The sequence below is a fragment of the Strix uralensis genome, chromosome 21, assembly GCF_047716275.1.
Source record: "Strix uralensis isolate ZFMK-TIS-50842 chromosome 21, bStrUra1, whole genome shotgun sequence".
NCBI lineage: Eukaryota > Metazoa > Chordata > Aves > Strigiformes > Strigidae > Strix > Strix uralensis.
This window is the reverse complement of record NC_133992.1, coordinates 4,343,639-4,362,266: the sequence shown is the minus strand read 5'-3', so window position 1 is coordinate 4,362,266 and position 18,628 is coordinate 4,343,639. Positions and strand designations below refer to the sequence as shown.

Below are 18,628 nucleotides of genomic sequence, written 5' to 3'. Positions count from 1 at the left end.
TTTCCAGTGCTGCTTGCTCACCTGCGCCAGCAGCTACCAACCAGCACTAAGAAAGCACTAGCATAATGCAGCAGTTCTTGCCACCATCTGTTTTTGGTATTTTTTCTACTTTTTTTATATAGAATAGAAGAGAATAAAATAGAATAGAATAGTTCAGTTGGAAGGCACCGATATCCACGCAGCAATCGGGAGCAGCAGGGATCAGCAACGTGGGCAGCATATGCACTCAAAGGCAGAGAGAGCAGATGCAAAGCCTGACCAGGGTTGCAAAAGAAAATGCGTGAGATTTACGGTCTCCTGTTTCATGCTGTGCTTCAGGCCCTGAGCAGCGAACCTCAGTGGGACCTCCTGCAAGCACCAGCAGTTTTCTGGGGGTATTGCTGTGCCCAGGGAGGGGACAAGGGGTTCAATCCTGATTCCTGACATCACCAGGGAAACGCTCTTTCAGCCCCTGATGTATTTTCATCTAGGTTGGAAAGGACCTTGAAGATCATCTAGTCCAATTTTCCAGTGAATAAAAGTGGACGTAAGCACTGAAGCAGAGTGGTCTGGTGGATTTTGTGAGGGTGCCGATACCTGAAAAATGAACAATGTGAGGAAAAAAATAATGGTAGGAATAAGGAAATAAGCTTTTAATGCATCCTGGGGAGAAAACAAAGGACTCTGGATTTGGTTAGAGGTGATACGATAAGCCAATGGTGTTACCTACCATGTCAGAGTATGTGCCATGACAAGGAAGGATGGGGAGGCTGTTCAGCCCGGGACCCTGGTCACCCTGACCCCCTGGCAGGGGGTCCTGGAGCTACCCTTGCCGGCCTGAAGTGGCTCGGAGGCAGGGGCATGAGCACTGAGATGCTGCCAGAGGTCGGATGAATAGGGCAGGGCTTCTACTGCTCTTCCTGGGAGGCAGTGCAGGCAGCGGGGTGGCAGTGGGGACTGTGCAGGGCTCTGCAGAGCTAGTTCTTTGATAAAGCAAGCTCACTGGTGATGCCTGCGCTGTCCCCTTTTATAGAGGTTTATCAGTGGTCTCTAAAATATTTTCTTAATACCACAGGCTTGAAAGTCTGTAAATGTCTCATCTGACGCTGAGGTTAGCACAGAGCCTGCCTGTCCAACCTGCGGGCAGAGGAGATGGTCTGTCTCGAGATTCTCCCAGCCAGTACCTTTGGGATCAGCCCCAGGGCTGCGGGGCTGCCGTGGGCAGGTGGGGGTCACGGTGCGGCTGAGCCACGAGCACTGCGGTGAGGCTCTGCCCGCTCCTTCCAGTCGGGCATTGGGGCACTGAGAGTCCGCAGGGTCTGTGTTTAATTGAGTTAGATTAGTGGGCTCGCAGCAGCGGGCAGAGCATCAGGAGGGAGAGGGGGGTTTTCAGCGGGATGCTGCTGGGGGGACAGAGGCAGCAGGCAGCTGGCAGGGTGGGGGTCTCCAAACATAATGGGGGGAAAAAAGCGGTCACAAACCGTCATGTTCAGGAGATTACCCCGTGTTGGCACTCAGGGATGTTACGTATTTGGGTTGCCAGGCTCGTCTTTCCGAGGCGGGGGGCTCCCTGTAGGATGATGCCCCGGAGGTCCCGGCGGAGGGGGCCGTGGGGTGACAGCGACAGAGCGAGCAGTGGCGGGATCTCCAGCCCGAGAGCCATCCTCCCGCGATGCCACGAGAGGGCAGCAGGTCCTCACGGACCGCCGTGGCCACAACTGCCCCGCGGCCCCGCCGTGGCCAGCCCCACGCTGCCCCTCGCCACCCCACGCCGCCCCTCCGGCTGCTCGGGGGGGCTCGGTGGAGGCGTCCCACGGGTGCGCGCCCCTGGTTGTTGCAAGCCCCAGCGTCCCCGCTCCTGGTGTGTGCACTCGTGTGCTGCCTCTCCCTCTCGGGCAGGCTCTAGTCGTGCCTTCACCCAGGCTTCCACGCGGGATGCCGTGCCACGGGATGGCTGCATTCCCCAAAAGTCGGGTGGCGGTTCCCAGGGTTCCCTCCCTCGCCCCAGCCCAGGTGTGAGCGCGGGCGACACGGTGTTGCCGGCACCGCCGGCCTGAGCCACAGCCGGGACGGTGTTTCCTGGGCAGCAGCCGGGGCTGGCACCGTGCTTCTTGCACACGCAGATGCGTGTGACAGAGGAGCACTGCTGGCTCCCCTGGACATCGCGCCCACACCTTCCTCGCAGCCCCAGGCTGAGTTTGCCCGTCACTAACAGCGCGCGGCATTAAATCTGTCCAGGCTCTTCATGGACCTGTTGGTTACCGCACTGACAATATCTCACTGCAAGAGAAATTCCCAGGCAAACACAACTATTGATTTTCTTTCTAACTCTCTTTCGATGGATTTGCCAACAAATGGGGTAATACTCCACCAAGTAATAAACAGGCAGCATGTGCCAGCAGATGTGTATTGGCCGTAAATCCCCACTGCCCTGCCCATGGTGGCACTAGTCTGTCCAGCCGGAGGATGGTGTAAAGGGGAGGTGGACCAGAATTACCTCTTCCTTGCATGAAGTGCAAAACCCAGGTCCTAAATCAGGCCCAGCCAAGCAGCACATCGGTGTCGGTGGGGTTAACCTGCTGAGCCTGGAGGAATCCCTACCTGGGTCTGTTTCTGACGTTCCCTCTACGGCTTCATCTGGAGAGCCTTCTCCTCTCCTTGTTCCAAGCATTTCTGCTGTTGAAGAGCTACCACATCCTACCCCTAATGTGGCTGCATTCTTGTGGTAAGTGGAGTGATTCCCAGTTTTGGAATGACTTGGGATCTTTTGGAAGAGGTGCTGTATAAAATGCTGGACCACTAGCAAACCCATCATCTCCTGGGAGCTGTCAAGACAAAACAGCACTCCAATACAAAAGAATTAGGTAATTATGCTTTTGTTATTGTTATAGTAGGGGTGTTATCGTGCTTCCCTCTTGTCCAAGCACTAGGAGGTGCTGCCGGTAACGCTGGAAGCACTTCCCCACATCTGCAACTGGTACATCCCAAGCAGGGACCCCTTCACGCTGTGCAGGCAGTCACCTCGTACTGCGGGGTTATTAAATCCTGGTGGAGCACAGAGACAGAGCCAGGCACCCCAGCAGGCAAGCGGTACCTCTGCACACTCTGCGCTGCTCATCCTCCCTTTCTTACGCAAGGCTTGACGCTTGGCGGAAGGCTGTTATTTTATTTGTTTTGTTGTGTTGTTGGTTTTTTTTTTTTAAATACATATTTCAGACAAACAAACAAACTAATAACTCCCACAAGTTGCCGTGATGCGTCTAACCACATCCGCGGCGCTGTGCTTCCAAACAGATGTTGCCAGGATTCAACTGAGTTGCCAGCAGCATTAGCGAAAGCATGTTCAGATGCAAGGGCTGATAAGGAAACCCTCTCTCCTCGCTGCTGCCGTGCTGCAGCCCCTGCAGCCAAGCCTCATCCTCCTGCCAGAACGGGGCCTTTGGAGCACCCTAGTAGCAGTCACCTGCAAAACCCTTCACTAGGAGCGAAGCAGAGGCTTTGCAAGAGCAATCTGAGTGCCCTGGGAGGTTGTCCAGTCATGGGGTTTGTGCAATGTGGACCTGAATGCTAAAGCTGGATTTACTTTGGACTGGACCTGGCTTGCAGTGAAGACAACAGGAGGGTTTCTGTTGGCTTCACTGGCAGCTGGAGATGGCATTGCAATGGTATGTTGCAGGGTCTGGTTCTGATTCTCTCCAATCCAACAGCAAAAACTTCCTTTGACTTCATCAGGAATAGGGTTGGGCCGCCCCTATTTTTGTTCAAGAAGCAGCGAGTCAGCTGGGCCTCGGCACTGACGAACAACTAGGTAATAAAAGCCAGACCGAGCCTCCAGGAACATGCAGGGTTTCTCCAGTTCACTGTTGGGTTTGCTGTGGGGAGAGCGGGCTGGCCCCTGAGCCCCCTTCTTGTGTGCAGCTGAGCAGACGACCGAAACTCAGCTCAGACATAGGAGAGAGGGAGATAGAGGGACCCTGATCACTTCTCCCTTGGCTACAGTTGCAATGGCAGGTCCAGGAATAAAGGAGTGTGTTTTGGGGGAAGATACCTCCCAGATCTGAATAACTCCTCTGTGAGAAGCCGTGAGTGGTGGATGATGTGGGTGCAAAGAGAAGGAAGCACAGTCTCTGTCAAGGAAATCACCAGCTTTCTAGGGATGAGGCACCTGAAGCTGATGCTTTCCACCCCCTGAGCAAGCAGATGAGGAGCAGCAGTTCCTCCTCATGGCCTCTCCCTGCTCTGGAGGAGCTGGCTCACAAGCAGGTTGTGCAGCTGGCACTCTCAGGATTTAATAGCAGAAATGGGGTGATTATTTTGTTAGGACTGTAATTAAGCCCCCAAAGCTCGTTCCACAAAAGCTACCAGGAATTGCTATCCAGTGCTGATGACTTCCAAGTGCTTGTCTGGATGAGAGCTGGCCATTTGGCAGTGAAGCCCGTCTCCCTTTGCTGAGCCACGTCCTATTTCACTTTCCTCTTTTGGAGTTGTACCCAGAACCTTTTCGGTACAAGGGAGCACTGTGGATACCTTCCCAGCAGGCTGAACCAGTAAGCTCGGCTACAGTAACCCCTTACATCCCCAGGAAGCCAGTCTGCAAAGCGATCCTTTTCCCCAAAGTGTCTGGAGTTCAACTGTTATAACGCAGATTAAATGCAGACAGCCCTTTCTACCTTACCTGTGAAGTTTGCTCTGCTGACAACTCTCCCATGAGTAGGCTTCATGGTTAATCTGTTGCTGAGTGCATGGCTGCTATGGAAGGGGAGCTGCGCTATTCACACAGTTTTCTACCCTACTTTATTTGCAGACCTCTACGCTTTTCCCTCTGCAGCTCCATTTGATGACTGCTGCTCCTGAAAGGGCTTTGCTCCATCTGGGTTTCCTTCAGGAGGAAGGAGGAACCCTCACTTTCATGTCAGTCCCTTTGGAGAACTCTTGAAACCGCCACCTCCACCACCCCCAGATACAGTGCCCTTTCCTGGGAGCGACAGACGAAGGAGGCGGCGGGTGGTGCAGGATATGTTGGATGAGCTCATGTTCATTTTCTTTGCTTGCTAAAAGGGCTGTGTTGTCAGGGTGGATGCTGAGGGACGGCTCTCCATGTCTAGCCCACCATTTGCAGGGAAGCCGTGTCATTTCCTTCCCCATGGTGACATGTCTGTTGGAACACCACTGCGTGGAGCTCTATCTATATTCCTGGATGGGGCAGCTCATGCAAACACTTGAATCTAAGCTCTTACATCTGCATCATTTGGGGGGGTCCCTCAGCATGGGGCAATGCAGGAAGACTGGAGTTAGCACTGTCCTGCAGACCAAAATTCTTACTCAGAGGTTTATTTTGCTCCTTACTTGCCTCGGCTTGCTTCTTGCAAACACAGACCGTAACTGAGGAGGACCAAGGGAGGTTTCTCTTCCTGCTTATTCATCCCACTCCTTACTGCTTGTTTGTACTCGAAGAGCACCTGAGCCCACAAGCACTGTGTGCCCATGCATCGTGTGCCCTGTGCTTCAACGCGGACAGGGTGGGTGACACGGGGGGAGAAGCACAGAGCAGACGGCTTGGAACAGAGCCTCCAACAAGGCATTCCCAGAGCGGTGCTCTAGCAGCTGGACCGTGCTGCCCATCCAGCCTGGGCTGTCTCCAGGTCTTCCAGGTGTTGGGGGAAGCCTATATAAGCGATTTGAACAATAATTTTCAGGAAGCCTTTTAGAAAGGCTTGAACTGTGCGCCGCATCTCCAGACAAGCCTTAGCTAAGCTTAGGCTAAGCCATAGCCTGTGTTAAGGACACATCCAGACATTTGATGCTAGTGGTCTCTAATTCTTAGCTATAAAGCCACTGATTCCGGAAGGAAGGTTTGATATCCTATTGCCAATCATGAGATAACTGATTCCACTTTCTCTTCAGCTCTGTGTTCATGTTGTCCCTTAAAGCGTGGCTCCAAAGCTTCCTTCCCCATGGAGGATCTCTGAAATCACTGCTTCAGCTCTGGTGCAGCCTGGAAGTGGCATTGTCATCTTCTTTCTCTTCTACATGTAATTTAGTAGTGATGTTAAAAAAAAATACGTTACTCTTATCCAGAAGCGAGAAGAGGCTCATGGTATCACCTGTAGCTTCCCTCTTTCTGAGCCACACAGTTTATCATGGCTTCATGGTTTTCCCTTATGAGACTTGAAGTTGCCTGGAGCTGCTCTTCTAGAAAATTATTTCTCCAACTCTCATTTTCCATGTCTGTGTACACCACTGTCTCCCTAGATGTTGAGGTATCTCCTCACAGCCGTGTTTTAATTTATCTTAGCAACTGCCCTCCTTTTATTACACTGAAAGATGGGTTGGTTGGAATTTGCTCGTTCTTTCTGTGACAGCTTTGATCCTACACACAGAAGTGTTCCCTGACAGCCAGACAGCAGGGAAGGGCTGTCCCTAGCCTGAGGGGCTTCGGGAGTCATGAATGAATACTGTGTTTACTTGTATTTCTAATTGACTAGTGCCTTGCCAGATCAGCTGCATGTCACTGCAAGCATTGAGACAATCCTCCTTCTTCTACAGCTCCTTCTTGGGACTGGGAAGTTGTTGCTGGAGGCAACAGCCATCCAGCTCATGGTGTTGGGAGCCTCGTTTGGGCACAGGGTGGAGAAAGGCTTTTCTTCTGTAGGTCTATCACCAGGTTATGGAAGTTGGGCCTTACTTCTTGGATCAACCCAAGAGGAGTGTTTATAGATAAGGAGTTTAAATACAAGTGTACAGGACAAAGATGGGAGTCCTGTCTCCTTTGCTCTGGGTATCACCAGGTGCAATACTTCCCTTGTCTTAGTGAGCATTTGGACGAAGGCAGAACAAAGTAAGGCTCTCCGGGTTTATGGCCTTGTGGTTAAGACCACAAGGAAGTTTCACAATGGGTTTTAAAGGACTGAATATTTCCTGAAAGCCAAGTGTTGACAGTTTGGTTTTGGTAACGCTTCCATCTGTTCCCTGTACGGTGAGTTTGTTCCGGAACCTGCTTAGCCCCTCTGTCAAGAGGGGGTGATGACTACATCTCACAGTGTAGTCTCTGCAGCCTCCTTTGGGTCCATCCCATGCCCTGGATAATGTGTCACCCAAAAGAGAAAGCTAAGGACAACAGGGACTAGAGAGGGCTGGCGTTGGGTGGGGGTGAGGGCACTCAGCTCTTTGACCTGGTCCCTGTGGAGAGGTTTCTCTTTGACAGTGAAGATACACTTGGGTGGTTTTGTTTCATTTTGAAGTGCAGAAAGTGAATATGCAAGTTGCATAAAAAAGGACAACATGGTCAGTTCTGTCACTCTAGAAGTGCTTGTCTGAAAATGCTCACACTTTCTACCCACTCCCAAGCAGTGACCTGCAAGTCCTGTTTTTCTCCTTCTCTCCTTGACCTTTCTGGTTTCCTGCTCCCATCTGGCCTTCAGCAGTCACGTTTATCCTGACTGCAGCAAAGTTTGGGTTTGGGAAGATGACTGTGCTGAAATTTTTTTAATGTTGTTTGGTTTCTTCCCTTTCCCTAAACCAGAAACAACTGAGCTTGGAAACAAGAAGGAGTTGAAATCCATGCCCTTCATCACCTATCTCTCAGGCCTGCTGACAGCACAGATGCTGTCTGATGACCACCTCATCTCAGGAGTGGAGATTCACTGCGAGGAGAAAGGGCGCTGCCCATCCACTTGCCATTTGTGCCGGCGCCCTGGCAAGGAGCAGCTCAGCCCTACACCGGTTCTGCTGGAGATCAACCGAGTGGTGCCTCTGTATGCTTTGATCCAGGACAACGATACCAGGGAGGTGAGTGAGCCGGTGATGGACCAGCTCGACCACTATGATCCCACCTTAGTCCCCTCTCAAGTCTGCCTTCCTCAGTCTCTGCATAAATGTTGGGTACCCCAGAGCAGGACAGTGGTTTTGTGTCTATGTTTGGTGGGGAACACTTCAGACTAGGGTCAGGGATGGAGCTGTCAGATCCTGCTGCCCACCACCTACAGCCCTCACAGACCCGTGTCTTCTTGCCTTCAGTATGGTGAAGGCAATGCCGTAAGCAGCCGGGGCCATGGCCATTCCTGGTGTCCCCCCACAGCAAACACCAGTGGGCAGGATGTACCCTGCGGAGGGGTCTTAGGAGCCAGTCACCAGATCAGTCTTATCCCTCCTGGCTCCGAGATCCCAGCCATAGCTGTGCCAGGGGTGGCCAGAGCCCTGCAGGGCTCCAGTGTGGCTTTGCAAAGTGTCTGTGCAGAGGGAAGGAATAACCGGCCCCTTGGGACAGTCCTGCAGCCACAGGAGGTCACTGTTACTCCAGGAGGGACCAGCTGAGCTGGAGGTCACCCTTCCCTGGGGCTGGGCTCCTCTGCCTCCTGCAAGAACTTAATCCTTATGGACACTGATTTCTCACTTTCTCAGTTCGCTGCCGCCCCCCATCCTCCTCCGCAGCCTTCTAACCCCAGTCTCAAGTCCAGAAACGACAGACCTGCTTAAAGTCACTTATTAGCACTGAGCCTGCACTTGATTAAGATGCCGGGAGTGAGCCAGTGTGCAGCAGCTGTGGGTGGGATGCAGAGGGAAGCAATCCTAGCACCTGGAGGTGTGACCACTAGGAGTGATACTTCATCCCCTTCCCAGATCCATTGACAAAAGAGCCCCCATGCTTCTCCTGGCACTCAAGTGCTTTATGAGAACCATCTCTCCTTGCCTACCTCTTGATCTTGTTCTTGCTTTCCCATCTTATCAGCCCTCCTGGTTCTTCCATGCAGCTGAGCCTGACTTCCATACCTCAGTTCCTCTCTCTTTCCAGCTATTTTCCTCAAACTCCCTTTCTCCTGCTATTTTCTCATCCTTCATCCTTTCCCCACCCATGTCTGCCCTTCCCACAGGCCATTGTGTGGACATTGACCTGCCAGTACCAGCATGTCCAAGGCAGTGCTGGGTTGGGACATTACAGGTACAGGGGGAGCAGTGGGAAAGTTGGTTTCCCTCAGGCAAGAAAGATGTGCTTCTCAGCAGCAATCCACAAGAAGATGTTCCTTTTGGGGTACAAGAGGTAGGTCAGCCAGTGGGGAAGGGGTAACAGCAAGAGTAAGCAGAGTCCAGCGGGATCTGGGGGATCTCCATGGACCCTGCTCACTGCCAGCTCCCCTTCCTAGCCCTGTGCCCAGGTGGCAATGCCACCCTGCCTCTCTGGCCCTGGCTGCAAGGTCCCCTCCTTCTCACCTGTCCCCCCAGCCCTGCTGATACTGCCCGCTCTGCTGGGCTCGCTTGGGGCTCCTCCTTGTCCTGGGGAGCTGGAGACTGTGTTTCACCAGCAGCAGCCTCCTTCCTTCCCTCCTCCTTCCCCTGGCTCCTGCAGAGGGCTGGCCCCATCAGCTGCAGCTGGAGGACAGCCCACATTGTGCTTTCTGCTGAGGCACCGGGAAAACCAGCAAACAAACACGCAAATAAACAAAATCCCAATGAAGCAACAAACAAGAGAAGCCCCAGACATCTTCCAGAGGGCTTCATTCGATGCTTCACTCCTCCTCCTCCTCCTACCTGCTCACCCAGAGCATCTCTCACAAGATGCTCTCATGGCATTGTGAGCTTGGGGATGAGGGACACCCATGGGGACAGGGGCATGGCCTTCCCCTTGCCTTCTCCCGTTGGTGGAGAGGGAGGGTGACCATGAAAGGTAAAGGGGTCTAGGGGTGGTGGAAAGCTACCACCACCACAAGGGCATCACCCTGTCACCAAGACCCAGCAGTATGCCCTGGTCCACTGTGAGTGTGCCAGCAAGCCACCAGCTTGAACTGCTACCTCACTCTGCACACTGGGATAGGCTCCCAAAGGGCAGGTGCTGTCAGGAGCATCTCATGGACGGTCTGGATGATGAAATGTCCTTTTTCAGCATCAAGTAGGAAGCCTGGGGGGAGATCCCAGGCACTAGCAGAGTGGCGTTTGCCTGTGGCATAAACAAGATTTGCAGATGCCTGGACTGAGTCAAGTCCTGCACCTCTGAGGAGCGTTCATGTGGACAATACTGAATTGATACAGCAAATACTGACCTTACAGGAACTGCAAGCAGTTCCCAATTCCCCCATAGTATTAAAAAAATAATAATTGTAAACAATGAAGGTCTTTCTCTTTGCATATATGTCCACATAGGTAATTATATATGTGTACGGAGAGAAAGCAAGGTCAAAATAAGGTGGATACTAACATCTATAAAGTTTACTGAAAATTTTCCCATATAAGTGTAGCAGCAGAGATGAGGCAAGACACAGGTAAAGACATTTTACCCACTTCAGTACATGTAGGTTTTTTCAGTAGGTTTGTCTTTTCATCTGACTCAGTGCAGTGAGTTATGCACTTTTTAAAATTTACAACTACCACACGGTACAAGGCCGTGTTCTTGGTTGCTGATGACCTTGCCAGACTCTTAAGTGCTGGGGTTTAAGTTTCCATGCTGGGTGTCTGCCTTGGGCTGATTTGTGATTTTTTCGATGTGTGCATGTTTGATTTCAGCTAAAACTGACCATTTCCAAGAGGGAGATTAGGTGAAAATATATTGCTTTGCCCATACAAAATAAGTTGGAAAACTCTTTATTTCCACATCACTGGGAACTGTTCTTTTCTTCTTGTTTGAAGCAAGGGCTTGAAATTTAGAAGGGCTCCGGGAGTCAGGTTTTGCCTTTTGCTGCCCACGGAGCATTTGTCCGGAGACATTTGTGCTGTGAACTTAAGGGAACTCTCTGTTGTGTGTGATCAGCAAGGGCTTGGTCTATCTCCCCAGTCCTGCTCAAGCATCGCTCTTGCTCCCGGCCGCAGGGAAGAGCAGCGTATCAGGGCACTGCCAGTTATTGATGGCCCCTCTTTTCCTTCTTGCATGCAATGAAAACTATGGATTGAGCCCCTGCTAGGAGGTGTTTCTGTTTCCCCCTGTGGTTCAACAGCGTTGATCAGAGAACTTGCACGGTCACTGATAGCTGCAGCCTGGCTGGGGACTTTGGCAGCGCTGTGCTTGAAAGTCTAAGCACCTTTTGAAGGGCTTTGTTGAATGGCTATTTCATAGCTGTCATGGCTGATGTGGCTGTGGGTGGAAGGTTTCACAGAGTAAGGACTGCTTGCTAGAACAGAGGCAGTGCTGGAGTCCTCTCTCCACCAGTCCTGGCCAGCTGGTGAGATTAAATTAGTCCAAGTAGGTCCATAGTTCCATTGCTCTTCACTCTAAATGCTCATGACATGAGTTCAAAGGATGTAAAGAGACAGAGAAGCTATGACCTTGGCAGTGACTTCTGGAATCTGCATTATGTTTTGGTTGATGCCGTCTGCCCCTATCTCTCTTCTGCTTCACTTGGGCTCTGCAGCAGCGCAGACACCAGAGCGGTCCTTCTGTTGCCATGTCCAGATGAAGCTGGAGGACATTCTCCACTACAGAACTGTGGAAGAAACCTCCACCAGTGTCAGTGGCTGACCAGGCCCAACTTCTATCCGATGTGGCAAATTGCCCCTGACACCTCGAGGGCAGGATGCTATTGGGTGTATGTGATGGGAGAGAGGAAAGACATGGTGGTGACCCTGGCTGATTTCCCTCTAGCGAACATCCTGGAGCCGAGAAAGATGAGAGCTGGACATCACCCCAGCCAGAGTGCCAGGCTGTAGTGGCCTTCCTCCTCCACATTCAACACAGTGCTGCCTGCCCTCACCCCATGGGATGGGCAACATACTTCTTACTGCCCAGCATAGCCCTGGAGTCCACCAAGAGGCACGGGCTGAGAGACTGAGACCCCAACTTTGCATATTCTACAAACCTCCATATCCTGTGGCTGGGCTGCAGGAAGGCAAGCCAAGCAGCTCACCCTGAGAGGCACCAGGAGGAGCAGGGATGCCCTGTGTCCCCCATCCCTCCCAGTGACAGCACCAGCCTGGAGCGTGGCACCGAGACCTGGAAGATTCAGTGCACCCTGGAGCACCTTTGACAGAGATGCACGTGTGCGTGGCCAGAGCCTCAGGGCAGCTGTGGCCAGCAGTGGGGAAGAAAGAGGCAGATGTGTTCAGCAGTGTAGTCCCTCCTGCTTGTGGTCTGTTCCTTTCCCCCCCCCCACGAAACCCGAAACAAACACAGAGCCGCTCCCGCAGAGCAGCTCCGCCAGCTGCAGAAGTGCTTAGAGGGTGGTGTGGTGAGGGGGGTGCGGAGAAGGGAGGCAGGAGAGATCAATCTCGCTCCTGGTGGGAAATGGACTCAAACCCCTGTTGTTTGTATTTAAGGAGACAAATGGATGTGGAGCCTGGATTTTTAGAAGACCCCTAGGACCTTGATTTAATTCAAAAATTGAGTTATCTCAGCATTTGCCTGCAGCCACGGCCTCCCTGCAGCACACATGACCCAACCTGCGGTGTGGAGGCTTGCTGGGGGGCACGTCCCCGCACTGCCCACCCCATCGGCCTTGGCAGGAGCCCGGCGTGTGGCTGGGACCTTGGCAGGTCCCTCGGTGAGAGCTGCTTCACTGTCTGTGCATGGACCACGGTGTGCTTGTGCCAAAAGTGCTGCACGCTGGGCACCTGCAGAGCCCCCACTGGGTCACTGCCTGGGACAGCAGCTCTTGAGGTTGTAGTAAAATTCCCCATCGCTCCTTCCCACCCCTTGCCTGCGAGCACCCGCTGGCCCCATGGAGCCATCTCTTGCTGAGCAGAGGATGGCCACCACTGACCACTTCAATGTCTCCAGGGTGGCCTTGGCCAGGGTGCTGGGAGTGAGGACCAGGGGAGCTGCAGGCAGTGAGTGTGCCATGCTCGTGTCCCAGGGGAGTGCTGCGCTGGCTCCAAAGACTGCCCGAGCCCAGCCAGACAGGCAGATGAGTTATCACGGACCAGAAGGCAAGCTGGGACAAAGAGAGGGGAAAACACCCTTTTCATTGTCCCATCCTCCATGCTTCAAACTTCTTACTCTCAGCTCGCCCTGAAGATGATGGAGCATGTGTCCTTCCTCCCCCTGGAGGGGGCTAGCTGCTTGCACAGATGATGGCAAAGTGGTGGTGGCAGTTTCAGAGGGAGCTGCACAAACTGGTGTTGCTTTTCCTCCTGGGTCCAGCTGATCTCCATGCCCTTGCTGCTTGCTTGCTCTGATGGCTGTATTTCAGCAGAAGTGCAAAGTGTAGCTGGTTTTGATGGTGGTTCAGGTCTTGGGGTTCAAGGTTGTCTCTCACTCACTGTTTTAAGGCACAGTGTGATGGAGCCATGCCCTGACTGTGTACTTGGAGCCCTTCTACGCATTTTTACCAACCCTGAATTACCAGGATAGATGGTCTAAAGGGCCCACAATGGGGTGAAACACGTTCATCATACCTCCATCGCTGCCTGTCCATCAGGGCAGTGGGGAGTCCACCCTTGTTTGTGTGGTCTGGGCTCACCGTTGCAGCTCTCCAGCCCCTGGGCAATGAGCTGGAGTATCTAAATGTATCACTAGTGCTGTGACGCCCCCACTTTGGTGTTGACATTGCCCTCAAAGGGCAGGGCAGATGAAAAAGAGCACACCTGAGAAATCCGGTGCTCCAGGAGCCCAACACTGTTGCCCTGAGACCCCGTGGTCCCGCAGCAGGAGATTGCCTTGTCGGGCATTGTCTGGGCTCTGCTACTGGCTTTGAAATCATGATTGTGCCTTGGAGAGGAGCCCTTGACTCCACTGGGTAAACATTGCCCATGCGGCCATCCCGGTTCAGCCTGTAGGGAAGCAAACCTCTGTAAGTGAAGGCCAGAAACATGACTGGAGGAGATTGGTCCTAGACTTGAGCAGGACTAGGGGAAACATGAACCTGAGGGGGAGGGACAGAGGAATTGAGGCAGAGGCTGGAGAAGTCAAATCTGGACTAATTTCTCAGGGAAGAGTTTGGCTGTACTCCTCGAATCCCATTCAGGAGGGCAGATACCTGGGCCCTTCCCATTGCCCTGTATCTCAGGCCTGGTTCTCTTGATGTCCTCTGCCCGCCTGGGCCTGGCAGGAGGAGGATGAGGTTTTGCAGGATGCTATGGGGACAGGGTGAGAGGCCTCCCCAAGGCCATGGGCTCACTTTGGCCTCCCTATAGCACCCTATAGCAGAGCCACTGGAGGACAACGATCCTCCCTGCACATAGGCAGCTTCCATAGAGCAGCCTCTGAAGGAGTGGAGGGCCGGTGCCAGGGATTTCTTTTTCCATCGCCAAAACTGAAAGGGAGGCAGGGCGAGTGGAGACAGTGTTTGTATTGTTGAGGTGAATTTTTTGTTTTGGTCTGGGGAGCGGGGTTTTTTGTTTGGTTTTGCTTTGTTTTAATATCTGCTAATTGGCTCTTGTCCTCCTCCTTGTGCACTTGAGCATCCTGCTGCAGCTCTAGCCCACATCCGACTCGAGTTACCAGGGGAAGAATAGCCGCATTGTAACCGCCCTGATCGTGCTATAATGGGGAGCTTTGTAGCCGAGGTGTGAAAACGGAGCCGGCTCCCCAGGACTGGACTCTCACTGCAGCGTGAAGTCTTTTATTTCCCCTGCTGCCAGGTTTTACAGTGTCCTCTGCTGCTCCCTCAGATCCCATAAATAACAGAAACCAGGATGCTGCCCACCCTGGGTCCCTTCCAGCACCCTGACCTTTCCGGCAAACCGCTGATGTGCCTTCCCAGGATGAAGTGCTGGTGATCCTGCTCCCCAGGGACAGGCAGCCGGAGGCAGGGAGGGTGTGAGCAGCACAAGATGAGATCACCTGCCAACAGCAGTAGGGAAACTTCATCCTCCTTTGCTGTGAACCTGGAGCAGACTTTCAGACGCGAACTGCATGATCCTGGAAAGTGTCTCTGGCCTGGGAAATCCTTAGTTTTCCTCCCCCTCTATTTTTTTTCCCTCCCCTCCTCCCAGAGATGTCTAGACTTAAGGAACAGCATTTATCTCCTGTGAACAGCACTGGCATGGAAAGCTTTTCCTCCAGCCACCCTGTCATCATGGTAGCATCCCATTCAGACTGTGAAACCCCTTCTTGAGCCTGCATCCCACAGTCTTCTTTCCCTTGATGTCATTATTGCTGTTGCTATCTACAGACTGCTTGGAGCACAGCAGTCTGTGGGAGCTCCGGTCAGTGGCCCTGTTGTGTCAGGCACTGTATGGGGTGGCATCACTGGGTGACCGGATTTGCTGGTGAGCAGAACAGGGCTGCACCTCACCAGGCAGCCCTCTGCCTCCTGCCTGCCCACGAGGGAAGGTGGTGATGATGTGCAGGAACCATCTTCATTCTGCAGATAGGAAGGGACAGAATGTCTCCCTTGACTGCTGTGTCCCTGGACTTGGGACTGAGCCTGTCTGCTGGCATGACCCAGCCTGCTTCCACTCTTCTTCCTTTCCTTTTACATTGAGAAGAACAAACAAGCCAACAAAGACCAGGGAAACCAGTGCAAAACCCAAAATGTACCAAATTCCTAGCTTCTAGATCATCTCCACTATCTCCAGCACATCTCTGTCCAGCCTGCATGCTCATTTGTGGTGGTTTTTTTGTCTCCCTGTATTTCCTTTTTAATTTTTCCAGAAACTGAGGTGTGCATACCAACCACAAAGACACCTAGACTCAGAAACAATTGAGCCAGATTTTCATATCCCTGTCAGCCATGGAGAAGACCAGATGTTCACAGATAAGCACCCAACACTTGTCCTTTCCAGTACCCTGTCTGGAAACACCAGCCCCTGTGGTGTGTGCTGAGTCCTGCAAATGCTGATACGAAAGGTTTCTTCATGTCCTACAATTTACCTCTCCAGGGATGTCAACAGAAAACCCACGGTCAGAAATAACTTAATGCTTCTCCCTCCATCAGCCAGGTCTGACAGAGGACAAAGGAAATGTTCTTCTATATTCTGTTGCAGAGTGTCTAAGCTATAAAATGGGGCCAAATGGCCTCCCCCTGAGCACAAATAACAACAGGAGAAAGATCCATATGCAATTGAGTGTAGGATAAATGTGCTTAGCTGATCATTCGTTTCCCTAATATTTTTTTATGAATAGGCTTAACTTATGGTAAGATGGGACTTTATGGTCCTGTAAGTCTTGCTTGTGTCAAAACAAATGAACTAGCCATCCTATGGGGGAACTATCAATCCAATATATGTGTGTGTATGGGTGTGGGGAGTCAGACCTATTATACCTTTAAGAGCAAATTAGATGCTGTTCCTATGATTCATAATGCTATATATCTAATGGCATGACTCGTCATCTAGAAAATAAACGTTTCGAGCCAGTTTCTCATCTCATAAATTTCCCCTCTGGCACTGAAGGACATAAACTAAATGGGCTGACTCACAGGGAAACAATACAATTTGGATACTTTTAAATGAAAGATAAAATTGCCTTAGGGCACAGAGGGGCGTTGAGATCCCGGGGAGTGGTTGGCAAGCGCAGGACGACGCGTCGGGGGCCACTCTGCCATCCCCGGCTTGCAGAGCTGGTTGAGTTTTCCCAGCTCAGTAGCTTGGCGTGACCACCATGGCGAAGCGTCCGATGTGGAGATATTCATGTTGGAGATGGTCTTCTTGTTGGACGTGGTGTCTTGTGGCAGGGAGGAGAGAGTTTGCTGCACATTTCCGAGCATGGCAGGAGGGAAGGACAGGAGATGTGGAGGTGCCTGCTCCCGGGCAGGAGGGAAAGGTGGTCCTCAGCCATCACAGACCAGGGAGGTCCTTGTGCATTCCCACCTGCAGCTCTCCCAAAGGCTGCAGCTGCCCATGGGACAGGTCTCAGCACCTTTGCTGCAGCCTTTGATCTTGATCTTCCTGTGCTGTTGGGCTCCCGGTTTCGGTGGCATCTGCTGTTCCCCTGGGTTTGTGTGAGCAGTCCCGTACCTCCTGGGCTATGCTGTCAGAAGGCAAAAGGGAAGGAGAGGTTTTCCCGTGGTTTCCACCTGTGAGGAGCATGTGCCTGCAGCGTGCCTTTGAGGCTGGGCTGGCTAAAGCTTTGCAAGGAAAGGTGACTTCAACTGCTGATCTCTGCCAGGGCCTGAGAGCAGCCTCTGCCACTGCAGCCAGAGCCTGGAGCAATCTGGGGGAGGCGAGGGAAGGGGGAGTGGGCTGTGTGTGAACTACAGCAAAAGCTGTATCTGGCTTCAGGGCTGGGAGGACCACAGAGTCCTCAAAGCTCACGGAGACCCTCCGTTTGTCCTGAACTTTCTGTGGAGCAACTGTGTGTCCCGCAGAGCAGGCTGGTGTCTCCACAGAGGGTGTGGAGCCTCCCAAAGTGATGGTGAACATCTTCCTGTGGGGAGCTTCATCACTTTCTGCATGATCTTACCCATTTCCCCCCATGAGTTCGCTCTTGCCACTTCTTCACCCTTTCAACACACACTCCCTGGCATTGATGGGAAAATCCTGGAAATCACTAGCTCAAAATCCTGCTGGAAAGCAAGGGAAGGTGAGTCCTGGTTGCCTGGCCACCCCCAGCCTGGCCCTGATGTCAGCTGGCTCCTGGAGATGGGAGGCAGGCAGCAGCCAGCACTGAGGGCTAGCCGTGCTCTCAGTAACCCAGTTAGTGTGCGTAGGTGCGCTCGCCTTAATGAGCGCAATTGAAGGACGCATCGATTAGCTAACCTCGTTTGTGTGAAGGTTGACACAAGGCAGATGACGGCTGGGTACCTGCAGGATCTAATTAAAATGTATGCGAGGCTGGGCAGGCAGAGCAGAGGGGATTGCTCATCCAGCCTTGCACTTACCAGCAGAAAAAAGAAAATAGAAGGAAGGAATTGGCTATTGGATTTGGCTAAAGGGCACGGGTGGTGTGAGTGGGATTTCTTCCCTGGGCTGGGGATGCGCAGGGAGGAGCCGGGTTAGGGACTAGGGAGGGAGTGTACAGAGCTCTGGGGTCAGGGCTGGGGACAGGGTGACAGCAGAGAGGTGCCATTGCTGTGACAGTGCAGCTCTTCCAGGGGTCACCCAACATCTGTCTTTGCCCACAGTGCATGTCTGTGCACGTGTGTACCCACAACATACCTACTTGTCCTGCTTCCTACAGAGAGCACATGCTTCACCATCCATCTATGTGCATCATTTTCTGTTTCTATCCTGCACAGACATGCTGCTCTCTACAGAAGTGTATCTGCACCCACTTATCCATGTGTCAGATAAACACCTCTCTGTCTTCCCTGCTCACCAGTTACTTTGTGATGCCCTTTCCAGCCCCGTGCTTCAATTACATTCTAAAAACCAAAGTAAAATAATATCACATTTTCTCTCTTTCACATGTTTTTTCCTTCCTCTTTTTTTTCTTTTTTTCTTTTTTTCTTTTTTTTTTTTTTCCCTTCTGGAACAGTCCCACTTTATAAATGCCTGGAAGCAGAAAATGTTTCAGACGCGAGAGCCTCGAGGCGCCTGTTAAAGGTGCTCGGGGTGTTTGGGGAGAGCAAAAAAACCCTGGACAATGGGAGCCCTGACGTCAGGCTCTATTTATACCTTCTCTTTTCAGAAACCTCCCCGGGATGGCGCTTTTCCTAGAGTTTTCTGCTAAATGCCGCAGCCACTGGAGCCATCCCTGTCCTCCTCAAAGGGCACGTTTTTATCTTTAAGGCGTAACCTGGCAGCTCGGGCGGTATCGCCGGGGCCAGGCATCCGCAGGCGACTTTGAATGGGCGGAATAGTGCTGCTGTGAGCTGGGCTGCGCGGAGGCTGGCAGCGAGGCTGCTGT

General features: G+C 52.4%; 1 protein-coding gene across 3 annotated transcripts in view; it reads left to right on the top strand.

Annotated features, from left to right (window-relative positions):
• ASTN2 (astrotactin 2) overlaps window positions 1–18,628 on the top strand; it is a 360,756-nt gene that overhangs the window by 247,709 nt on the left and 94,419 nt on the right. For all 3 annotated transcript variants that reach the window (XM_074891653.1, XM_074891654.1, XM_074891655.1), the window contains one exon: window positions 7,502–7,767. In XM_074891653.1, coding sequence (XP_074747754.1) covers window positions 7,502–7,767 — 266 coding nt within the window. The remainder of the gene's footprint in view (window positions 1–7,501; window positions 7,768–18,628) is intronic.